This window comes from Phasianus colchicus, chromosome 12 (genome assembly GCF_987193195.1).
Source record: "Phasianus colchicus chromosome 12, bPhaCol1.hap1.1, whole genome shotgun sequence".
Lineage (NCBI taxonomy): Eukaryota > Metazoa > Chordata > Aves > Galliformes > Phasianidae > Phasianus > Phasianus colchicus.
Window position 1 is genome coordinate 2496427 of NC_143447.1, and position 22164 is coordinate 2518590.

The 22164-nt window shown below is 44.3% G+C and overlaps 1 protein-coding gene across 2 annotated transcripts in view; it reads right to left on the reverse strand.

Annotated features, from left to right (window-relative positions):
* NPTN (neuroplastin) overlaps positions 1–22135 on the reverse strand; it is a 47225-nt gene extending 25090 nt beyond the window's left edge. For both annotated transcript variants that reach the window (XM_031616268.2, XM_090148633.1), the window contains exon 1: positions 21909–22135. In XM_031616268.2, coding sequence (XP_031472128.1) covers positions 21909–21996 — 88 coding nt within the window. In that variant the 5' untranslated portion in view covers positions 21997–22135. The remainder of the gene's footprint in view (positions 1–21908) is intronic.
* Positions 22136–22164: the final 29 nt, after the last annotated feature.

Sequence of the window (22164 nt, forward strand, 5' to 3'; positions counted from 1 at the left end):
AGACAAAGTGCACATGGAATATTACTGGGACAGTGACAACCAGACAAAGATGACAAACTGAAAGAACAAGCTGCAAGATTTTCACACATCTATCATTTGCAGTGCTTGTTTTACGTAAGATCTGGTTGTAAAATAACCCATAAGTGAAATTCATTATCCAAATTAGTAATGAGATTGAAGCCAGATCTAGCTCTTGAGTACTAACTTTCAAAACTAAGCTGCACTTGACTTCTCTGCTCTTGTGATCCAGTTGACATTCTCTTTCTATGGTGCTGATGTCAGACAGGGCCAACAGCAAACCAGGCACCATCAGCTGGAAACGCCAGCACTGTTTAGCCAAAATTCCAGTTTCAGAGGCAGGTTGTGTTCACACAGAGTACAAATGCTGAGACATTTTGGGCAGTGTCAGATACGACGTTCCTCATCTGCTTGAAAGTCAGCTTCTCCCCTTATCTCTTTCCAGCAGGGACAAGGAAGAGTTTGATGTCAAAGCGTTCTGCCTCCCAAACAACAGTAGGTCACATCTCTTCACATCAAATGGCACAGAGCAAAAGCATTAAAATATTCAGTTCAATACTTTTTCCCCCACACGTAAGCGTGAATAAAACACAGAATTGGAATAATTATCCCAGTCACAAGGCACTTAGCAATGAAGTCACCATACACACTCCAGAATTAGCAGCACCAGATGCCAGGAGATGACATGAACTGGGGAGGAAGATGAGAGGTTAGCCTTCAGTCCCCAGAGTAGGTTAGTTTCAATGGCCTGAGAGAGGAAAAACCCACTTTCCATATGGAGACATCTTCACAGCAATTCACTCCCAAGTGACGTGGCCACCATCACTGACGTGTCATATGAAAAGGATTTGCTCCCTCTGCAAGTTGCTAGAGCTGACTGGACTACACCGAGAGGAGAACAGACAGCAGGACTGGCCACGTGCAAGGGGAACTAAGGGCTTTAGTGAAGGGGGCATCCCAGGAGATGTTACTTCCTGCAAGACAAACTGTTTCGAGCTTTGTCTTAAGGCAGTATCATTTCCTACATGTACTCAGCTCTTGCTACTGGAGGCAGTGCAAGCAATCTATAGACCTAAGTCCTTCAGGACCTGGTCCTCAAAGGAGGACAGAGGGAGCAAGCACTAGGACTGAAAGCTGGGTGCGTTTCAGCTCAACAACCCAATGCCACTTCCATTTTTCATTGGGTTGGCTGTCCATTTTTCCATGTGCATGGATGTTGTTTCCACTTCCCAGAGGGATCTCTGATCCAGGCCCACGTTGCAGATTTAAGTTGCTCTGCCTTTAACTCATTATGCATTTGCTTTATCTTGTTAGCAAACAAGGATTATCATCTATCACCCTACACACAATCAGAGACAGTTCTTCTATACCAGTTCTCATGGTATAAATTTCCACTCCAATCTTGCACTGGCTTTAAAAGCCAGCCAAAGGCTGAAAGGACTTGGAACTATAGACACCAAAAAGCAATTCTGTGTCTGCTATATTCTCTGCTTTTGCAAGCTTTCCCCTGCTAAAGGTCACATTCTCAGATGACAGTTGTTTAGCAAAGGTTATTATTTCAACACTGGAGGAGGGCTTCTTCCCCCTTTCATAGGCTGCATTATGAATAGCTGCATAAGTTCAGTGCTGCTGCATCAGAGAACTCATCAGGAAACATGCTGCTGTTCAGAAAGGAAAAGAAACACCACGACTTCATGGAAAAATCTAAACATTTAGAAGTCATACATAACGAAAAGGGAAGGATCTCTACAGAAACAACCAAAATCACGTGAGGAAGGCATTCAGAGGAAATTCCAAGAGAACAGAAGACATTTAAAAAGAAAATGCAATAGTTAGACCTGGGAAGAACATAAAAAAAATCAAATATAAAGGCACTCACGGAGAAGCTAGCATCAGGGTGGCTGGAAACCTACTACAGGACTAATGGGGGCAGGGAAGGAGCACAAACTCAGCATCAGGCTTGCTTTCACACACAAGCTACGAGAAACATCCCCAGATTGTCCCAAAGTCCTTTGATCCTAAGGAGAAGACAGACAGGTGGCAGCACTACAGGCAGAGGAGCAGTCTTGGGTTCCAGACACCAGGACAAGGCAGCAGGGGCTCAGTCAGGGACATCAGAAAGGTAAGGACACTAGACTGCCTCTAGATACTACAGTACCACTACGGTGGGGTGCCGAACTCACTCTGAAGGACGCTTATAGTAGCCTGGGCTCGAATCCACGTTATGGAGGGATTTTGCCTCAAGTCATTCCTCCTGGGATCGTTGCTGGCCCTGCACTCGTAAGTCCCAGAGTCTTCCAGGGTAAGGCGGGTTATTCTCAGCACACTCACCCCGTTCGCCCCGTAGGCGGTGTTAATGGTGACACGGCGCTTCCGAGCGCCATCCCACAGCTGTTTGAAAGACTCAGCCCGGTTGACTTCAGCATACCACCACTGGATCTCTGGAGTGGGATTCCCAACCACATCACAGTACAGTTCAAAGGCGTCCCCCGTGAGCTTAGTTTCTGACATGGGCGACTTGACAAACCCAGCTAGAGGGAGGGGCAGCAGAAACGCAGTGACAGAGCAGCAGAAAACAAAAGATCTTATAAAGAACAAAGCAACGAGGTACAGAAAACAGTCAGATCAGACATTAGCAATCTACAATAACAGCTGTTAACGTGACTTTTTAGAGAAAAAGCACAACACTGAGCACTCGCAGCTGAAGGTTAAGACATGAAGAGCACAGCATTCACAGAGGTGAAAGGGATTTCAGTATATGCACACAGGCAGAAAGGTCACCCCATTAGCTAGAAGCACCTTTGGTGCTGCTCACTTCCAGAGACCATACAGGTGTTTGCCTTCTGAAACAGGATGCTGTGCTGACATTCCCAAACAGGATAAAATATCCTTATTATGGCGTGAAATCCTTCAATACTTACCAGCTTCCAAGCAACGTTAGGAGCACAAACACACTAAACTGTCCTTCAATCCTATTTTCAAAGGTATCTATTGAAAACTGTGCTGCCTTTAAAGCCGGTCTCTTCCCCCACACGCCTGCCTCCCCCTAAAACTAAAAGATTACAATGCAGCTGGCCAGACAGATTATGCAGCACAACCCATCAGATGGCTGAGCTCCCTGGGCAGCAGGGCTCCCAGCCGCAGGCAGAGTGCCACACAAACTGGAGATTGATTCACCCCTCCCCTAAACACCACGGTTTATTTTCAGGATGAGGACCGTTAGACAATTCAGCAGTAACTAAGCTTCTGAAGCACGTGCATTAGGAAGCACTTCACATAGCTACAAGAACAAATGGTGCAAAGAAGTCAATTAGTACCAGAAATCATTCCAATTACAAACTCATTTGACGAGGATTTTCTTAGCCTGGCACTCCAGCACTAAAGACAGGTGAGCTCTGTGCTCCCAGAAATACCACTGCAAATAATCCATCGCTGGAGGGAGAGGAAAAAGTGTTGCAACAGAGGTGCTGTAATTACCAGGAGTTACAAACCATGCTAAGAACACTGCGCTGTTCCTTGGGGCTAACAAGGCTCACACTGCTCTCACATCTCTGCTTCAGCTAACAAAGCAGACTGGGTTATGATCCTGCTCTGCTGGACTGTCCCCATTTCAAGGAACCCTGAGTGAGGAAACCTGGAATTTCCGAAGAGGCAGAAATCAAGCAGCAAGACCTGTCTGAACATGCTTTACTGGATGCAAAGGGTGAAAGCAACATCATGCCACAGCCCACCTTCTCTCCAGGGCTTAATGCTCCTACAGTAATGCAGACAGAAGAAGCTGCTAAAAGCTTGCCCTTTAGTTTGATGCTGCATTAGCTACACTGTTAAAATATTGTAACTTGTGCAAAAAGCCTAAAAAGAAAAAAGATTAAACAGGATGACCGCATCCAAAGGACTCCTCAGTAAATATTCTCTGGGTTTAAGTTCTAAACCCTGGGTTTCCATCAGTTCCAAATCCTCTTGAAAATCAATGTCTGAGATTATGATAAATTTCAGTGCAACACTATCAGGACCTCAGAAGCGATGCCGTCAGTACACACATCTCCCTAATCTCCCCCATCCCCTCACAAAAGTGCTCTCTCAAGAGATATTCCAGGTTAGAATCAAAATTCCAAGCAGAAGAAATGGGAACGAAGGTGGCAGAAAAACCATGAGCAGATTAAGAAAAACTGAGCATTGCAAAGCAGTGGCAGTGCCATTAAGAACTCCAGGTAAGAACCTACAGTTAACACTCACATGCTCGGTAGTTGCGAAACAGCAAAGGCAGCACATCAAACAGCATCAGTAAATCAAGGCAAGGCAATGCTTCCAGCTGCACATCTGCCAGAGGGCCATTTCTGATGAAAACCCAGCCAGAAGCTACAGAAAGTGCTGAGACCTGCCAGTACCCAGCAAACACTTTAAGAGAAAGGGTTGAAAAAGAGCTAAACGTTACACCGAACGTTTGCTGCAACACAACAGGAGCCTGGAAACTGAAGGACTCCTGCTTTTTGGCAATTGTCAGTGATTTCTGTAATTGTTCAAAACCAAACAGAAAATGACACTGCACAGATTTCATTGCTTACATAAGAGGCTTTCCGAGCCCAACAGTTTCCTTACTTGGTCTTCTCCTCTGCACAGCACTCACTGCTTTGTTACCGTCACGTTCTGCACAGCTCTAGAAATAGGAGCATCAGAAGAAAGACTGCAAGATACAAGCATGTCAAGATCATACAACTGACAACTGAGAAACTGCCCGTGTTTGTATGAGTTAAAACCTGTACGCTGCAGGGAAGCACCCGTGGTAAGAAGAATTTCTGCCTTCAGCATGCAAACATCAGCCCCAGCCACAAGAATAGAGCAGAAGAGAGGTTAACATCCAAGTGCTTGCAAAGGTCAGGGCTTTGGGGAAGGAGGCAATGGATCTATCGCACCTTAAGCTCCCAAAGAAGGAGCAGAACAGCCCAAGTCTTATATGGATCCTTACTGACCACTACAGTAGGTATAAGTGCCTACAAATGCTTAGAAGAAAATACTGTTATGAACTTTCAGTAATATCAATGACAGCCTGTTTTTATCCTGTATTTATCCTTATAGCCATCTGCAAGTTATCCTGTTACACAGTGACTTTTCCTCATTCAAAGAAAAAGGTATTTCGTGGTATTTATAAAGTCTAATTGTTGTTGTGCATAAAAGAACAAGGAATAATCCAACGTTAAATACTCCTCACAAGGTTTTTACCAGATATCCCAAAGTGCCAGTAAAATAACTTATGACAGTCCAGAAGATGGAGCAAACAAAGCACGCTATTATGTTTCCAACCAAAAACTTTTGTTAATAATTTATGGTTATCTGCCTAACAGAATGAACAAAGGGCAGGCAGAAGTTTCCATGTGCAGCAGGAGAAACACAAAGCAGACTCTCAGAGCCAGAAGGACGGAAAAGTTCCACACTGCCTGGAGTTCAGGAGGGGAGAGCGGATGAGAGGGCTGAAGATTTTAAATGCAGAAGCTTAGCTTTACCATTCCTGTTTCCACTGATCATTCCTCATCCACTGATGAGGCTCTATCAACAAAAGAAACCTTTTCAGATTAATTCTTCACTGGCCAATATCTGAGCGACCTGTCGGACAGAAGTGAGCAAGGCCAAGCCAAGCTACATTCCAGCTTTGGAACATAAATGATTTGCAGCTCTGCATACCAGCAATACCCCTTCCAACTTAAATGGCAGCAGCCCTGAACAAACTGCCCTTAGTGACAGAATCCAGAGAAGAGCCAGCAGCATCCACCTAAGAATGCGTGTGGGAGATGCAATAAAGCTCATCTGCTTGCTGATGTTGGCTGTGACCACAGAGCTGAATTCTGCACACAGCCATGATGCGAGCACTCTCAAAGGCATGAAGAAACACTGAACTGTCATTCTGACCAGCTTCTGAAGCCTGTTGCAGAAGCTTGCACCCTACCTCGACAGGAGACTAATGCAAAAATACACAAAAGACAATTCCTGAATAGCTCTACACCAGCATCACTGTGACCAAAGAGCTTAAATCCCTCACTTGTTTAAATGAGCACATACAAAAAGAGGATCTTTAACAGACTGACAATTAGTACAAAACACCCACAAAAAACAGCATGAAGGTGCAAAATGACTGCCACTGATGCAAATATACCCTTTCATTACTGAAACCCCACACAAGATGCTCTAAGTTGCTAAAGTCGCCAATTGCACTGGAGAAGCAGAGGGAGAATATTAACCCAAATTAACAGCTAGTCCTAGAAAAAGATGCTAAAAATAAAATTAGGTTTTGTCTTTAAGAAGATGCAGATGAATGTCAGCAGAGGTAACATTAGGCCTGTCCCAGCACAACGACAGAAGCAGCCAGGACCACATGAAACGCAGGTATTCTTGTGCTGAATTCCAGTTACTGAAAGAAAGCAAACAGTTCAAACCCAGCTCTAAAATGAGAAAAGCAATTGGAAGGTAAGCACAAAAAGCACGCCTGATTCCAGCGTGAACCCACAGCACAGCTTTGGGACTGAATGCTTTGCAGATGGTCATTATGTACAACCAAAGCCATCCTGTACACAGGCTGATGCTTCACAGTTGTCCTTGCAGGCTGCCGTATGCCCTTATTTCAGCACTTGCACAGCTCTGGAGATTTTGTTTCTGTGTACTACTTGAGAACTTTGCCTGCAATTCCATGTGTATAGAATGAAAAGAGCTGATACAGCCATTTATTCTGTTCTCTTTGGTCTCTGAACACGCATAAAAGGTTCCTTATTAATATACAGCTATTCATTTTTACAAATAAATGATTTTAGGAATGTCTTTCCTAAATGGGACAACGAAAGGCCAAACAGATTTGCTGAAGAGCTTTGCTGTTGTTGCCCTTTTTTTAAAAAATAATGTTCATTGCTACCTAAAATACTCCAGATGAGATACAGATGTTACCAGCAAACACCATCATCATCTTTATGCTGAGTTTCTACCACCAAAAGTAGGCATTAGGTTGAAGTTTTCAATAAGGTCTTTTTTTAAAAAAACTCCTGTGATACCCTTTTCCTAACTGCTATTACAAATTACAGGTGCCAATACATTTTTTCCCTCCCCCCCCCAAAACAACCTTTTCTAGCATTTCCAAAATCCCTGGGCTCTGCAGAGGTGAAGCTTTATGACCACCATGGCAGATAAATCACTGGATCTTCGAACCTGAAGTGATATTAAAAAAGTGCATTTATGAGGATTTATGAGGGAAGAACACAATTCAACCCGATGTGAATGCTTCAACATGCTTCTGAAATGCTGCATTTGTACCATCTCAGGATTCCAAGTGTAGCTGGAGCTCCTCCTAGTTTCAGGAAAGGAGGAAGAAATGACTCCATTACAATACTGAATCACACATATTCTAAGGTGGCTTTGTTCTCCTTCACTTCAGCCTATTTTCAACTTTATTACTTGATAATCTCACCTGTAACTTGTATCAGGATATCAAAGAGCTACATCAGAAGTTGTCCAGCTCTTCTTCCCATCTTCCCACTGCATCCATCATCTGGAAGCCTAAGCAACAACCCACTGCTATTTAGCAGGGACTGTTCCTAATTAACACGTTTTTCTTCTTCACTGTAAAGGTGTTAATTATGTGATAAATTTTTCCAAGTGGAAAAGAAAAAGACCACAATCCCTCTGACAACGTACTGCACTTGTACTTTGTGTGGGCAGAAAAAAACCCAGCCTAATTAATATTTAGTACCTTTCCAATACTGACCTTTACTAAAAGTATCTGAAATTAAATTAAATCTGTACACAAGAGTGATAGCTGATACTCTGGATAGAGAAGAAGGGTGAAAATACTTCATTCCACAGAGAACACTAAAACATACCGCCTGATTTCACTCATCATCTAGCGGGTTTCATGGTTTCCCACTCATTTATCACCAGAGAACACAGCCTTTAATCATATCACCCATAAGAAGCAGGTTTGGTTTCATATCACCGATAAGCAATGGGTTTCATTTTCACAGTGCTCTCACTGCTCAAGAACCTAATTCCTGCAATCTCATCTTGCAGCTTTATACAGGTGAATGCAGGCTACAACTTGCTATGGAGGAAAACATTAGCCAGAGAGCATCATACAAAATGCATGAGCCCCTGATGGAGCATTAGATTCACTGCACAGAGAAGGAAACCTGAGGATTACTTTCTCCAAGTCCACAGACAGGAGGATTAACGTTGTCTGGATTCAGACCAACATTCCCCAGTGCATTAGGAAGCCTTGCTCAGTCTGACGTGCAAAAAAGATTTATGGCCCAACTAATTCCGTTCGTTTGCTGAAGTAAAAATTCAGGGAGCCTTTAAGTAAATGGTTCAGAGCCTTCTCCGTTGCAAGGCCGTCCTGGGAATACATCCTGCATAGCCAACAAACTCCTCTGCACGAAGAAACCACCCGGCTCCTGGGTTATAAATCAGAGCTCAGACTGGAAAGGATTTCTGAAGGTCCTCTGCTCCAACTGCCTCTCCCAAAAGAAAAAGCCACTCAGATCAGGGCGAGGAGTGCAAGCTGCCCATTCATCCTTTCCACATTCACACAGAGCATGCCTTCATTTAAGGGCTCCCTCAGAATTAACAAGCAATGCTTAACTTCACGCTTTCAGCTGTAACTTCTATCTTACGGTCACTTATTTTCCAAAAGGTGATCTCACCAGCTTTCTTTCGTAATATAATGAAAAAACACAGAATCACAGAATGGCCAGGGTTGGAAGGGATCTCAAGGATCATAAATCTCCAACCCCCTGCCACCTGCAGGGCCACCAACGTCCCCATTTAATACCAGACCAGGCTGCCCAGGGCCCCATCCAACCTGGCCCTGGACACCTCCAGGGATGGACGGGGCATCCACAGCCTCTGTGGGCAGCTGTTCCAGCACCTCACCACTCTCTCTGTAAAGAACTTCCCCCTGACATCCAACCTCAATCTTCCCTCCTCCAACTTAAAGCCATTTCTCCTTGTCCTGCGCTTATCTACCCTTTCCAAGAGTTGAGTCACCTGTCTGTAGGCTCCTTTTAGGGAGCAAAGGCTGCAATGAGGTCCCCCTGCAGCCTTCTTTTCTCCAGGCTCCCTCAGTCTGTCTTCATAGGGGAAACAATTTGTAGGTAGAAACAACACCAGTATGTAGTAGGAACTACATCTGTACACCTCTGATTTCAGAAAGTTGTTTTTTTCACCTCAAGTATATTCCCAATCCACTTCAACTCTCTCCAGGCATCTCTCACAAATTTTGACATCACTGTAGGAGTTGTGGTCCGTGTTTATAATGCTAACTTTGCAACAATCACATGCCTGTAAGTCTGATAACACAAGGCAGGAGAAAGGAAAATGGTTCCAAGTCTGAAATACATAGCAAGAGAAGAATAATCAGAACAACAAACAATAGCTGCTCCCTCATTTTGGCTCTGTACAGGTATCAGCCTGTTAGCTGCAGTCACACTTTCAATGTGTGGTCTGCCTGTGTTTATTCCTAGTTCTTCAGCTGGGAAGAACAAAGTTCCTCTAGTTCAGCTGTGCTGCAGAACAGCACAATCAGATGCACCAACTGCAACACAGACTGAATCACACTCCATTTTATACAGGGAACAGATTTTAATTGTGAACTTGGTTACAGGAAACAGCATGTATACACAGTGCATTCTCAAGATCCCACCATAACTCTTTTCCTGCTGAGTGCAAGCTTCACTTTCAGTTTATAGGTTCTTCCTCACCAAAGCCTGCTTTTTGTTTTAAACCCCATTGCTTAGAGGAACTGAACAAACATCATCTAGAAAGCTCCAAGTGTCTCTGTCCTCTGAGTTCATCTATTAAAACGATTCTCTCTGCTTTGGATGTCCTGGTTGGATGAGCATACTATTGCCAACAGTATAAAATGCCACTGCAGACATGATATAAAAACCTTATAAAAGTCCTCAGATCCTTATAATGTTAGGATCAGTGCTCTCAAACAACTGATCAGAGACATGATGAAGCCAACTGATCTACCTGAAACATTAACTTGCACGCAGAATGAGATCCAGAACAAGAGCAAGTTCATCCATTTGTTCAGTGCCCAAGAAAGCACATTTCTTTGTATTTCAAAGCAAATGGTAAAGGACTGCTCTCAAAAGTCTTTGGAGTAGCTCACATCCACCTCAAGTTACACAAAGACATGGACAAATCCTAGACAGAACTGCATTTAGTTAAGCATGAGTTTGAAATGCTGCATAAGAAAAGCAACTCTGGTTATCTGCATTGAGCAGCTCTCTCAGACCAACACCTTATATAGCATCAATTAAACAACAGTGGATGACAAAGCCATTCTGGTGATTCCAGAAGGACATCCACCCCAATTCAGGGTAACACCAGCAGAATGAAAAACCCTTTTAACCTGACAGCGTTTTAAAGTCCCAAAGAGGTTTGTCATTACTGGGTTCCTGAGCACAACATGGGCTGCTAAGTGTTCCCTAGGGCTCTCACCAAAGAACTGCTGCAAGAGTCGAGAGACTCTGGACAGCTTTCATGCTGCAGCCAAGTGATCCCTGCTTGTTCAGAGGGTGCACGTTGTCAGGAAGCTGGTTTGAACATTCCAAGATGCATTTACTGCAACAGACTTCCTCTCACAGCCAATTTCCAGCCCAGCTTCTCACAGGTTTTCCCAAAGATTAAGCCTGCATTGTCCTTTGAAAGGGAAGGCATTATTCTCCAGTTCTTTCCATTCCTGCTTCTTCCTGACTCAAGTTAGGGACAAAAGACTTACAGCCATCCATGCAGGGGGAAAAAACAAGCTGAGATTTAATAGTTTTAACTCCTCTTTAGGTCACTACACAAATACTTTTGTTGTACCTAAGGAATGTACAAGAGCTTCCCTAAAACACAAAGACATAATTCCTTCATACTGCCAAGAAATAACTTGGGTTAACAACCAGGATCCCATTCTCTAGAAGTAATCGGGAAGAAACTCAGCTTCATAACATAGAAAAGCAGTTACCAGCAGCTCTGCTTCTCAGACAAGACAGCAATTTAAATTTACCCAGCATTCACACCTAACACAGCAGCTGAAGCCTGCTTCCTGGAAATCTCAAAAATATTCTAAGACAACCGGATCTGCATCCCAAAGATACTGGAATCACTGTAAGATGTTGGGTACAGATAACAAAAAAAAATAAATCTTGAGTTCAGCTTAGTTATTTTAAACCCTGAAATTATTCCTTTAGCAAGCTAAAGGTTGAAGCACTTTCCAGTTCTGCTTTGACCTTTCCTGATCCAACAACTATGTTTGAAAGGAGACTGATCACGTTTGTTCCTAGTGCAAAGGAAGCACGCACTGAATAGCAAACCTGTTTTTGCCTCTTTTAGGCATTCTGCAGAAGGAGCTGCGCTGTCTCATCTGTGATGAAGGGAAGTGGGATGTTTTAACACACAGACCTCTGCAGAATTGTTGGATTATGTAACAGGTCACACAACCCGAGGCGGGGCTGCAACCAAGTCATTCAGAGAAAAGAACAGAAATACCAAAAAAATCCACGTGCGCAAGAAACCACACATTAGCAGATGGAACAATACATTTTAAAATGCAAGGCAGAGTTTAACTTTCCACAGAGCAAGATTTGCCTATAGCAGTATGTGAAATGCTCCAGGAGTGGGAGTCAGAGAAGAGATGCTCCGTTTACTTCAGCAGTTCACGCTTTTACAGCTGCAGAGAATTTCTGTCTAGGAACTGCTAACTTCAGCTCACAATCAGGTTATGATCCACCTGCCAGTCAGTCAGCCCGTTTCCCAGAACACAGTGCTCTTCTCCTTATAGGGAAGAGAAGAAAATATATTAAAAAGATGCCACAATTTGCTAAATTTATTGATCTTTGTTTTAAGTTGCGTTTTTGGCTATTCTTTCCCCCCAGTGCAATTTGTCCAGTACAGTTCAGCTTCTCCCTGTTTTGACAGGCCCGTGACTCCACTGTGCCTCTACCCACCAAGGATTTGCTAACCCAAAGAGCCCTACCAACCCGTATGTAGGACATGCCAGTAGAAACAGCTTTGCTCTCCCCACTGCTCAGTGCCAGCACATGCAGCCGCATCAGGGCACGTCACAAATCAGATCCTTCTTTGGACCAGGGCTTTGATCTCGTGTGGCCTACTGACACTGCTCAGATTATTCGTACAGAAATAAACTTCTGAGGGCAGCTCCTCCACAGCATTAAATACCACTATTTAGAAAATCAAATTCCATTCAACCAAGATTGATGTGAGCTTAACTGACCGTTACCTACACTGTGCTTCTGAGATACGGTCAGCCTGCTTCCATGCCTCACATAAGTGATGCACAGGAGGACAACTACACCCCAAAAACATCCAGCATGGATAAAATGGACCATTTTGGAGCTTCTGGGTTTACTAGGGTCAGCCTTACAACTTTAAATGCAGCCTGGAGTCCTCTTGCCCAAAGACTCCTATTTCTCCTGCAGCAGAAACAGCAACTCAATTAGAGAGGAGTGCATCTGGACTCTTCAAGTGGGTAAAACAAAAGGGAGCTGACATAAAGTAATGACATAAATGTGATCCTTTGCTCAGCGTGAGGAAGAAAAACACTTCTGTTTGGACTCAGCAGAAGTACCAGCACACTGTGGATACATCACAGAGATGGGAGTGAAAACCAGAAGGGAGGACAAGGATTTAGCATTTCACTGAAAAACAAAAGTATTCCACAGAAGTCAAGGCAAGATCTCATGTGTCTGAGCAGTCCAGAGAACTCACATGCAGCCTAATGAATATACCAGGGAGTCTAAACTCACAGCTGAGGTCCTCTTCCAAGAACATTTAGCTTCATTTTAGAGATTGTGCAGCATTTGAGAACACGATGACCTAAAGCATTTTGTTGAGTTCTAGTTGCAATAATCTGCCTGAGTTCCAGCAAAAAGTTCTCTTCATTCTTTATCATGGCACTCTTGTCGTACCTCACATGATGGCTGCATCAAGGAGTCTTTCGTATGTTCTTCAACCAAAAACCCCCCATTTGGCTGTGCAGTTGTTTTACAAAGGTGTCTTTTAAAGTACCTTATTGGAGGTCAGAGTAAAGCATTAATTCTGGATCAGGCCCTTCACTACAGTGGACATGGGAAGAATGTCACAACAGTACAAACAATCATTTTCTGCCACTTACGCTGCTCAGGGACTTCCTAAACCAGAGGTGATATTTTCACAGTCATCTTAGAGCAAGTTTGCATTTCTCAAAGAAAAAAAAAAGCTTTGTTTAGTAATTTTCCATTTCTGAAAGGCAAGAGCTCTCAGTTCACAAAGGAGGATGACAGTGTAATACTTAGGAAACCCGCTGGGAACAATAAATCCACTTTTTTTTTTTTGTCACACTGAGGACAGAGTGAGAGAACAGCATCAGCAGGCAAGGCATGCTCACCCTCAGTGCCAACACAGCCAGCTCCAGGTTAGCACTTGCTAGGTGCTGTAAAAAGAACAGGATAAATCATTCCTGCAGTTTATTCGCTGCCTAGAAAAGGTATAAAGAAAAAAAGGAGATAATGCTTTGCTGAAAAATCTGAATGTGGGTCACTGAGAAACAGTTAGAATTCAGATATTTACTCACTGTATGTTGAAAAGCCCAAAATCTTCTGTATCTACTGAGACTAAAGAAGATACAAGATCTAAGCAGCACTTCATTCATTGACTCCCTTCTGCTGTTCCTGCCTTGCACTATTTCTAGCAGTTTAAAAGCTGCTCCTATGTCGTTTTTCTGCTCCATTCTCACAAGCTCCCTTTCTAGAATCCCAAAATGCCTTCCTTCTTAACTCCATACGGCTCAAGATCGAGGTCACTAAATAGATCCTGGTATGGCTAAAAATAGGAGCTCCCAGACCAAAGCGTACAGCTTTGCCCAAACCTATCTTGTACTCCTAAGTGAGACCAGAAGTTGCTCTTGAGCACTACATAACTTAGAGCAAAGTGCTGAAAAACTGCCAGTTGAAAATGAAAAGAATTCCGTGTGGAAGCAAATCAATACTGTGTCTCAGTCTGACGTTAGGCTCAGCATCCTTAAGAGATGGGAACTGTCCCCTTCATTTCAAGAAGAAAATGCTGCATTGCTTCTCATTGTCATGGCTGTCAAGGATACAGAAAAACTGAGCTGCATTGTAACCAATCTAAACACAAATAACGCAACAGAAGGAAATGAAGAACGCTCCTTGAAGGAAATGAGAACATTTATACTCCTGTCATGTTTGACAACAAGCAGTAAAGCTCTCGGTACAGAACAGTTACAGTCGAGGTATTCAAGTATCATTCACAGCCCTTTTGCATAAAGGAACAGGCACAAACCGAGTAAAGCTCAAGTACAACAGCCACAGGTGACAGCACTTATATTGAGGGGGAATCCAAAGGTGAAGGTGATCTAAAGCATTATAAAGCCTTATATGATGGGAACCAGTCATCAAACGAACCCTAAATACAGCAAAGAGGAAATAAAATGGGACAAGGGCAAAGAGGAAGCTGCCCAGAGGAAACTTCTGAAAACACATTAATGTGCAGCACAAGAGCTGAGCATCCAGCTGCTGCAGGGCTCGGAAAACACTTCTCTGTGGCACCTCTCATCCAGCCAGCTGGAAAGCCCCAGCAGCAGCTATCAGCTGAGCACACTGTTTGTGTAGCCTGGTGGCCACAGGACAAAGAAGGCTGCAGCAGAACTTATTCTACCACTGGCCAAGGCTGAACAGGATGTTATCTCCAAGTTATGAGATTTCTAGTTTCCAGAGTCAGGTGTAGGGCTGCTTAATAGAGCCAACACTGAGAGACCTCAGCTACAGACTCAAGACACTCAGAATAACTCAGCATGAGTGGAATAAATTGCTTATTTGGTGACTTTCTGGCTTAAAACAGATCCTGCAATATGAATTAATACACCGTCATACTTGCACAAGAACAGAAATATAAAGCAATATGATATAAAACGTCAGAGTGCAAGTTGGCTGCTCGCAATTGTGGCTGCTTAAAGCAAAGGAGAGAGGATGAAATAATAATATGTGGAAAACTGCTTTAGGTAAACTATTTGAACACGCAGGTTAGAATGCCTCAAGCAGAAATTAACAATGAGAAGTACAAGGATTGGAAGCGTGCTGTCCTTGCTTGAAGCTGTATGGAAGACAAGATCAACAGCACTCTGACAAACACAGCCTTCCTGACCTCTTTACTCTTTGTTCTCAGCCTACCTTCCCTTCACTAACCCTGATCACTAACTGAACAGTCTGCTCAAACAGCAAATGAAACCCACAGACCAAAGCAACCCACACAGTTTACTCTGCCTCTCTCAACACAATTCCAAGCATCACCAAAAAATACCCATGCCAAATTCTCATAACTTCTTTCACAATTTCAGATCTTTTATCAAGGTATCGTTTCCCCCCAAACCAAGCAGCCCTGATTCACATGACCACCTCTACAGCAATCTTCATTGCTCTTTCAGGTTCTGGCCTGCAAGATTCATTTCAGATCTTCCTTATGTCAGTCCATATTTTCATCATCTCCACTTATGCCAGTCATTAAATAACCCTTACAGCAACATAGTCGTTTCTTAATACTGCAAACATGTGTGACTTCAACAGAATTAACAGTGCAGCTGGACTGCAATTGGTAACTGCATGCAAACCTGTTTATTAAGAGCTCTGAACGAATACGAAGGGAACTAAATACTTGCATACTTACAAGTTGAACCTGCTAAAGTAGCTTATTCCAGCTCATCCCCACCACCAAGCTCTTCTGACACAAACCAGGCCAAAAAGACCAAAAATAAAATCCAGGAGCAGCCCATCAATATGGCATTTGCTTTTTCAACTGCTTCAAGCTCTGGACTGATGGCGTCTTTTCACATCTTCCCTCTTCTCATCCATAACACTCCCTCTATCTTCCTTTCTTACATCCTTCAATATGCATCTTAGTAAATGCATTTATTTGAGGTTTCCAAGCAAACAAACGAGCTCCAGGGAGAGCCTCTGTGATCCCCACATCTACTCCAAACTAACATAATCGACATAATGTGGGAAGTAGTAAATAACGACACTACTTAGCTGCACCAAGGCTTAATAGATTCATTAATGTATTATTTTATAACATGTACTACTAAACAAGCCCATAGGAATTACAGCATTCCAAGACTTGGGTTTGTTTTTTCTTTATTCATAGCAGAACAGGACATCATAACCTAATTATCCTCTATAAAAAAGCTTCACAATACAAATTCATTTAGCCAGTTAGCGTCTTAGACCCTGCTCCTCCTCATGTACAAGGTTTGTAGATCTGTTCTTGCTCTTTTACATCTCTCCCCAACTTTTTTTTTTGTATATAAAAACACTTTGATCTGATACAGAACACCAATAGTTTACACAAATACATGTTCCTGAAACAGGTCTGAGACTGCATCTGTTATACTGAAATCCCGAACTTCCTCCAAAGAGCAGAGAATAGATAGGATGCTTCTTCATCCTTCTTTTGAACACAGCTGCAAAGCAGAAATCTAGTGTCCTAGAGATTGGTTTGTTTGTTTTTTTTAACCTTTCTCCATCCAAACTCCTAGGGTCCTATAAGCTGTCCTATACCCTACAGCCTCCAGCAGTGTAACTGGGGGTCCTATTTACCCAGCAACACAGAGGGTGGTGAGGCACTGGAACAGGTGGCCCAAGGAGGCTGTGGATGCCCCATCCCTGCAGGCATTCAAGTCCAGGCTGGATGTGGCTCTGGGCAGCCTGGGCTGCTGGTTGGCGACCCTGCGCATAGCAGGGGGTTGGAACTGGATGAGCACTGTGGTCCTTTTCAACCCGGGCTTTTCTATGATTCAACCCAGATCAGAGCCTTACGCACCTTGCTGCAGCCAAAATCTGATGCTGAACATCTCAGTGCTGTTCTCCACTGCATTCTGAACAGGAATAGTGAAAAAAAGTTCCACTCTCCAAATCTTCTAATTCTTAACTCTAGCAGATATCTACGCCTTCTGACACTGCCTGATGAATCCCTCCCAGCTTCCAAAGTTGTCTTTCTGCACAAATGAGTTTGCGTCAATGCTGAAGTGGTGACTTCAACCACACACATGACCCAAAAAAGCTTCAAGCTTATCAAGAGAACATGAATTTTTAAAAGTCTACTGTAGTTATCTCGCTAGTGGATAAATACTCTGAAGACCTTCAATCCAGGCTGAAATTATTTTTAGATTTAATTAGACTGAATCTCCCGTAATGACAAAAAAAAAAAAACAATGTAGCACACAATGGCAAAGGAAGTGAAAGCATTCAATAGTAAGATTTTGTTAAAGTCACGTAAAAAATGGTTCAGTTATCTGAATTGGAACTACTGGACATTATTTTTTGATACAGAATTTTGACAACTCTCAACTTTAAAACAGCCAATCCTCCTCCACCAGACTGGAACTGCAGACAGTCAATCCCAGTTCAGTGCCCAGGAAGACAATGGGAGAAACCTATCTGATGAACAAAGCCTACTGACCTTCCATGGTTTGAGGCCACTTACCCATGACAATCTGATCCACTGCAAAGTCAGTAAAACACAGATGTAAACAGAGGAGAAAACAGCTGCAATTTTCCTAATTTCAATAGGGCAATTGTTATTGCCTCCAGACAAGAGACTCCTACCTAAAAATAAAACTCTATTAACACAGCTTTGTATATCAGGTGTTTTTTCACGTATACAAGCAAGTAGGTGAAAAACAGAATAAAATAAGATAGCTGATTGCCTAGAGTGTTGTTTCAGTTGACAAAAGCAAAGCAAGCTGAATGGAGCACCAGTGGGTGCTCCATTAGATCCCAACAGGATCATGACAAGTGGAAGCAGCCATCAGAAGATGCCATTTAGCAGGAACATCAAAGAACTGCTTGGTGTAGGCAGTCAAGGAACACAAAGCAGCAGTCCTGTCATGTAAGATGTGACCATTGTAAAGGATCCCACTGGACATGAGTCAAAAACATACTGTAAAAAACGCATTTGTCCTGTGATGCAAATGGGAATGCCATCTGCAAGATGCACTGAGCCATCCTTCCACTCCACTGAGCTTTGGGCCAGTCCCAACTGGAACTGCGGCCAGTTCTACTCATCACATTCCTGAAAACGTGACTGAAAAGCACCAGGAACAGTAAGGAAATACAACTTACACGGAACGACCATAACAATCGAGCTAGAAAAGCAGAGAAATTAAATGCTGATGGAATGGGAGCACTCTAAACTGTATGGATGTAGGAAATAAAACGTCGGAAGAGGCAAAAGAGCTGCTTTAGGTTCACAGCTAACAGACCTTCCCAGTTAAAAATAAGCAGAATCCGTTTACCCAGCTTTCACCTTAAGAGGTTCCTCAATAGGAGCTGCAGCACCTCCAGAGCTTGAAGCTGAGCAGTTTCCACACTGGTTTTACAACCGAAGGATGAATCACAGGCTAGCATTGTCCTTTACAATACAAGTTTTTTTTTTACAATCGCCTCCTCTAAAGGAGTGCTTAAAGCAAAAGAAACAGATCATTGTGAAGGAGAGAATGCACCTCATTCATGAGCATAACAAGTAGTCTTCCTGCAGGACTCTGTTGCAAGGACAGTTAATGCTCGCAGTGTACTTCAGCACTTAACAGCACTTCCACTTGGATTGCTTCTTGACGTAATTAAAGCTATTGTTTGAAGTGCCAGTACCAGCAGTTGACGCCTCGTTACCTGTTAGCAGATATCTGTAAGGGTTTAATGCAGTTTTCAAGCGTATACATGTTAGTCATCTTGCTTGTATTTAAGTTTCCTATGCGGGAGTTGTAGGAGGAAAGAGAATAGAAATGGTGGGGAGAACAGAACTTTGAACATCTTCCTCGATGCTCAGCCCACACTCACGCTCCATAAATGCTGTATGAAACCATTTCTTAGTTTTATCTGGGGACCGCTAAAATCACATCAGAATACCAGAAGGCAATCAGTGCAAAATGGCTGAAAAGCTGCAGCCAGAAACAGCATTCACAATTTTAAAAATGCGAGATTTTAAGAATTTGGTCCTTCAGACAAGACACGAGAAAGCCTGCTTTTAAGTGCACACTGCCAAACCAGAGCTCTGAAAAGGGAAGAACTGGAAAAAGTGATTCAGATTGTGTACTGCTGTGCTAAAGACTGCAAATTCAACAGGAGCAGCTCAAGTATCTACTTCAGCCGTCAGTAGAGATATAGCCATGCTCCTTTAAAACTAAACCTTACCAAGTGCTAGTACCTTCAAGCCTTGGTTTTGAAGGAAACAGCTGCCAAATATGCTGCCAAGGTTGAAAACCAGCCACCAAAGAAGGCATGGTGTTCATCACCAAAGAGCCAAGCTCCTTCCCACAAGGAGAACACTGATCTGAAGAAGTGACTTTCCAACCAACATCATTTGCAAACTACAAGGTTTACACAGACCCTCCTGACCGATTTTTTCAGCTGTTCCTCCTCATGCTTCCTCTCCTAACTCTCCTTTCTGTTACTTCACCTAACCCACCTGCTGGACACAGACATCAAGAAATTGACAAGAGTCTCAGAAGAATCCTTGGGAAAAGTCACATTTTTGACACACAACTTTCTCTGGGATCCCTTGGTGTTTATGTAAGAGCTTTAAATATAATCCTTACAGATGCCAAAAACCTATTTCCCGTTTTAGTCAGCTTAAATCTATACGTGGTGCTAATTAAAACTATACTGGATTACATTAATTCTAGAAAAATTCAGCAGTAATCTCTTGTCAGAAGAAAAAAGGCTGCTTCCAACAGGCTTTGCTGCATACTGCTGGCTGGGCAGACCATGACCTGCAGCTTCAACAGGTACATAACTCAGTGTTGCTGCATGCAGAACAACCCCTGGCATCTTTTCACTACAGCTACATATCAGTAACACTGAATGGATTTCCTGGGCATACATTTGGGGTTACTTCCCCCCACACCTTCAAAGCACACCCCCAGCAGTGTTTAGATAGTTGCCACTGACAGATTTCCACAACCCTTTTCAAGTTAAATTGTTTTCTGAACAGCTTACCAGGAGTACATACAACCCAGAAAACAGCTGTACCTATTTTTCACGCCACAGCAGAAGCGGAAGCGATTCCATAAGCATCTCACTGGCCACCAGTTGCAGAAAAATCAGCTCCTCCAAGGCTGGGCCTGATGTGCAAGCTTTAAACTTGCTTCTCTGCTATGACAGCACTCAAATGGGGAGCAGAAATTCAATTGCAGCAATGCACCTTTTTCAGAAGGATCTCTGCCTTTGGAGTGCTCCAGTCCTTCCCAAGAAGATTTTCACTTCTTGTGTAAATTCTTAGCTCAGCACACGTGCTCAGAGTCTCCCCTATCAGTTATTGCTGGGACAACCCTAGTTAACCACATAAAAATTAATGAGCACTCAGAAAACTCTTGGGGTCTGTAACCTTATCTCATGCCAAAAACTGCTACTGCTAGGTTAGCTTCATGTCAGCAGTGGAAGCCAAGAATGAAGCAGAGAAAGGCTAAGGCCTGCCATCTACCCCCAAAATGTATTCAACTGCTGACCTTAAGACACACAACTACCGTTAAAACCCAAGCACCTGCACTGCCTATCAAGCAGCTAGTTAGCATCCTTATACCAGCTGCCAGCATTTGACACCTTGCTTGCTAACTCAACACATGAGCAGCTTCAAGCATGCGACCTATTTAACTCACACGTCACCTCACTTCACCCAAATACCATGGGAAACACGATGTGGGCAGATTAACCCTGCTGAAACCATGCTGCAATAGCACAGACTGCATCAATGCAGAAGAACCAGACTTTGTTGCCACAGCAGTCCAACTGGCCAGGATTTGCCTGGCCTCTGGTGCTCCTTAAGAAGGGCCCTCACAATGCAGAAAGCCCACAGGTTTCTCTGTGCAGCAGCTTGGTTAGCAGTCACTTTGGTTTCAGACTGCAAAACGCACATACAGTGAGGAAATAAATCCGATCTGGGATGTTTGGGCTGTTATTTCTTATATCTACGTCTCCTTATCATTGTTAAATAGGCTGAAGGCCTCAGCGCTTCTCTCCTACAGCAAAGGGTCAAAGGCGACCTCATGCTGCAATGCAAAACCTACCTCAAGAAAAAAGGCTAGGATGGTATAACTGCACAGCAGAGAGGAAAGGGAGAGGTGAGAGGGCGAAGCAGCCACAAATCAGTGTGAATAGATGTATATGCGAAGTGTGGTTTCTCTGTAGGTAACACCTCCCCTACGCACACAAACCTCGCAGCTGAGCTCCTGCCCTTGCCTTGTTGTAATGCCACACAGGGGACGCTGCACACCCCATCCCTCCTTCAGAGCCACCTCTCATCTCGCAGTGCCACAGGGTGTCCCGGATCACCAGGAGACACACGGAGCTCCTCCAGCCCCCGACCGCCACGCACTTGGCTGCGAACTCACCGGGGAGGAGGCACGCCGCGCCACATTTAGCTCACACTCTCCTATAAAGCGCAGAGAAGGGTGGTTTTTTTTTTTTTCCCCCTTTTTTTTTTTTTTTTTCCCTTCCCTCTTTTACGCTCCTATCACAGCACCTCCTTAGTTGCTAAGGAACTACGACTTTATTGCATTATAAATCACCGAAGGCAACCCGGCAGATGCAGGTTCAGTGGGCGGGAGGAGACGGTCGCGCTGCCGGGCGCGGAGCACCTCAGCACCGGGCAGCGCAACGGGGGGGGGCAAGGCTTTCACCCCCCCCCAGCCCCACAGCGGGACCGCAGCCCCCCCCTCCCCGCCCCCCGCGAACGGCCTCGGCGCCCCCCCGCCCCCCATGACCCTCGTCCCCCGCCGTAGCCGCCCCCATAGCAACCGGCGGCCCCATGGCAACGCGCCCCCCCCCCTCCCTCAGCTCCCCTCACGCCGCCCTCACCGTTCTGCGCGACGGAGGGCGCCGGCAGCAGCGCGGCCGTCAGCAGCAGCAGGGAGAAAGCGGCGGGGAGCGGGCCGGAGCGCGGCATCCTCCCGGCTGCGGAGGGGAGCGAGGCGGGAGGGAGGGAAGGGAGGAAGGAGGGCGGCGAAGCGGCTCCGGCTCCGTCCTTCTCCGCCGACCTCCTACCGCAGCGCAGCACCGGCTCCCGCGACGCCACGGGCGGCTCTCGCGAGAGTTGGGAGGGGCGGCCCCGCTC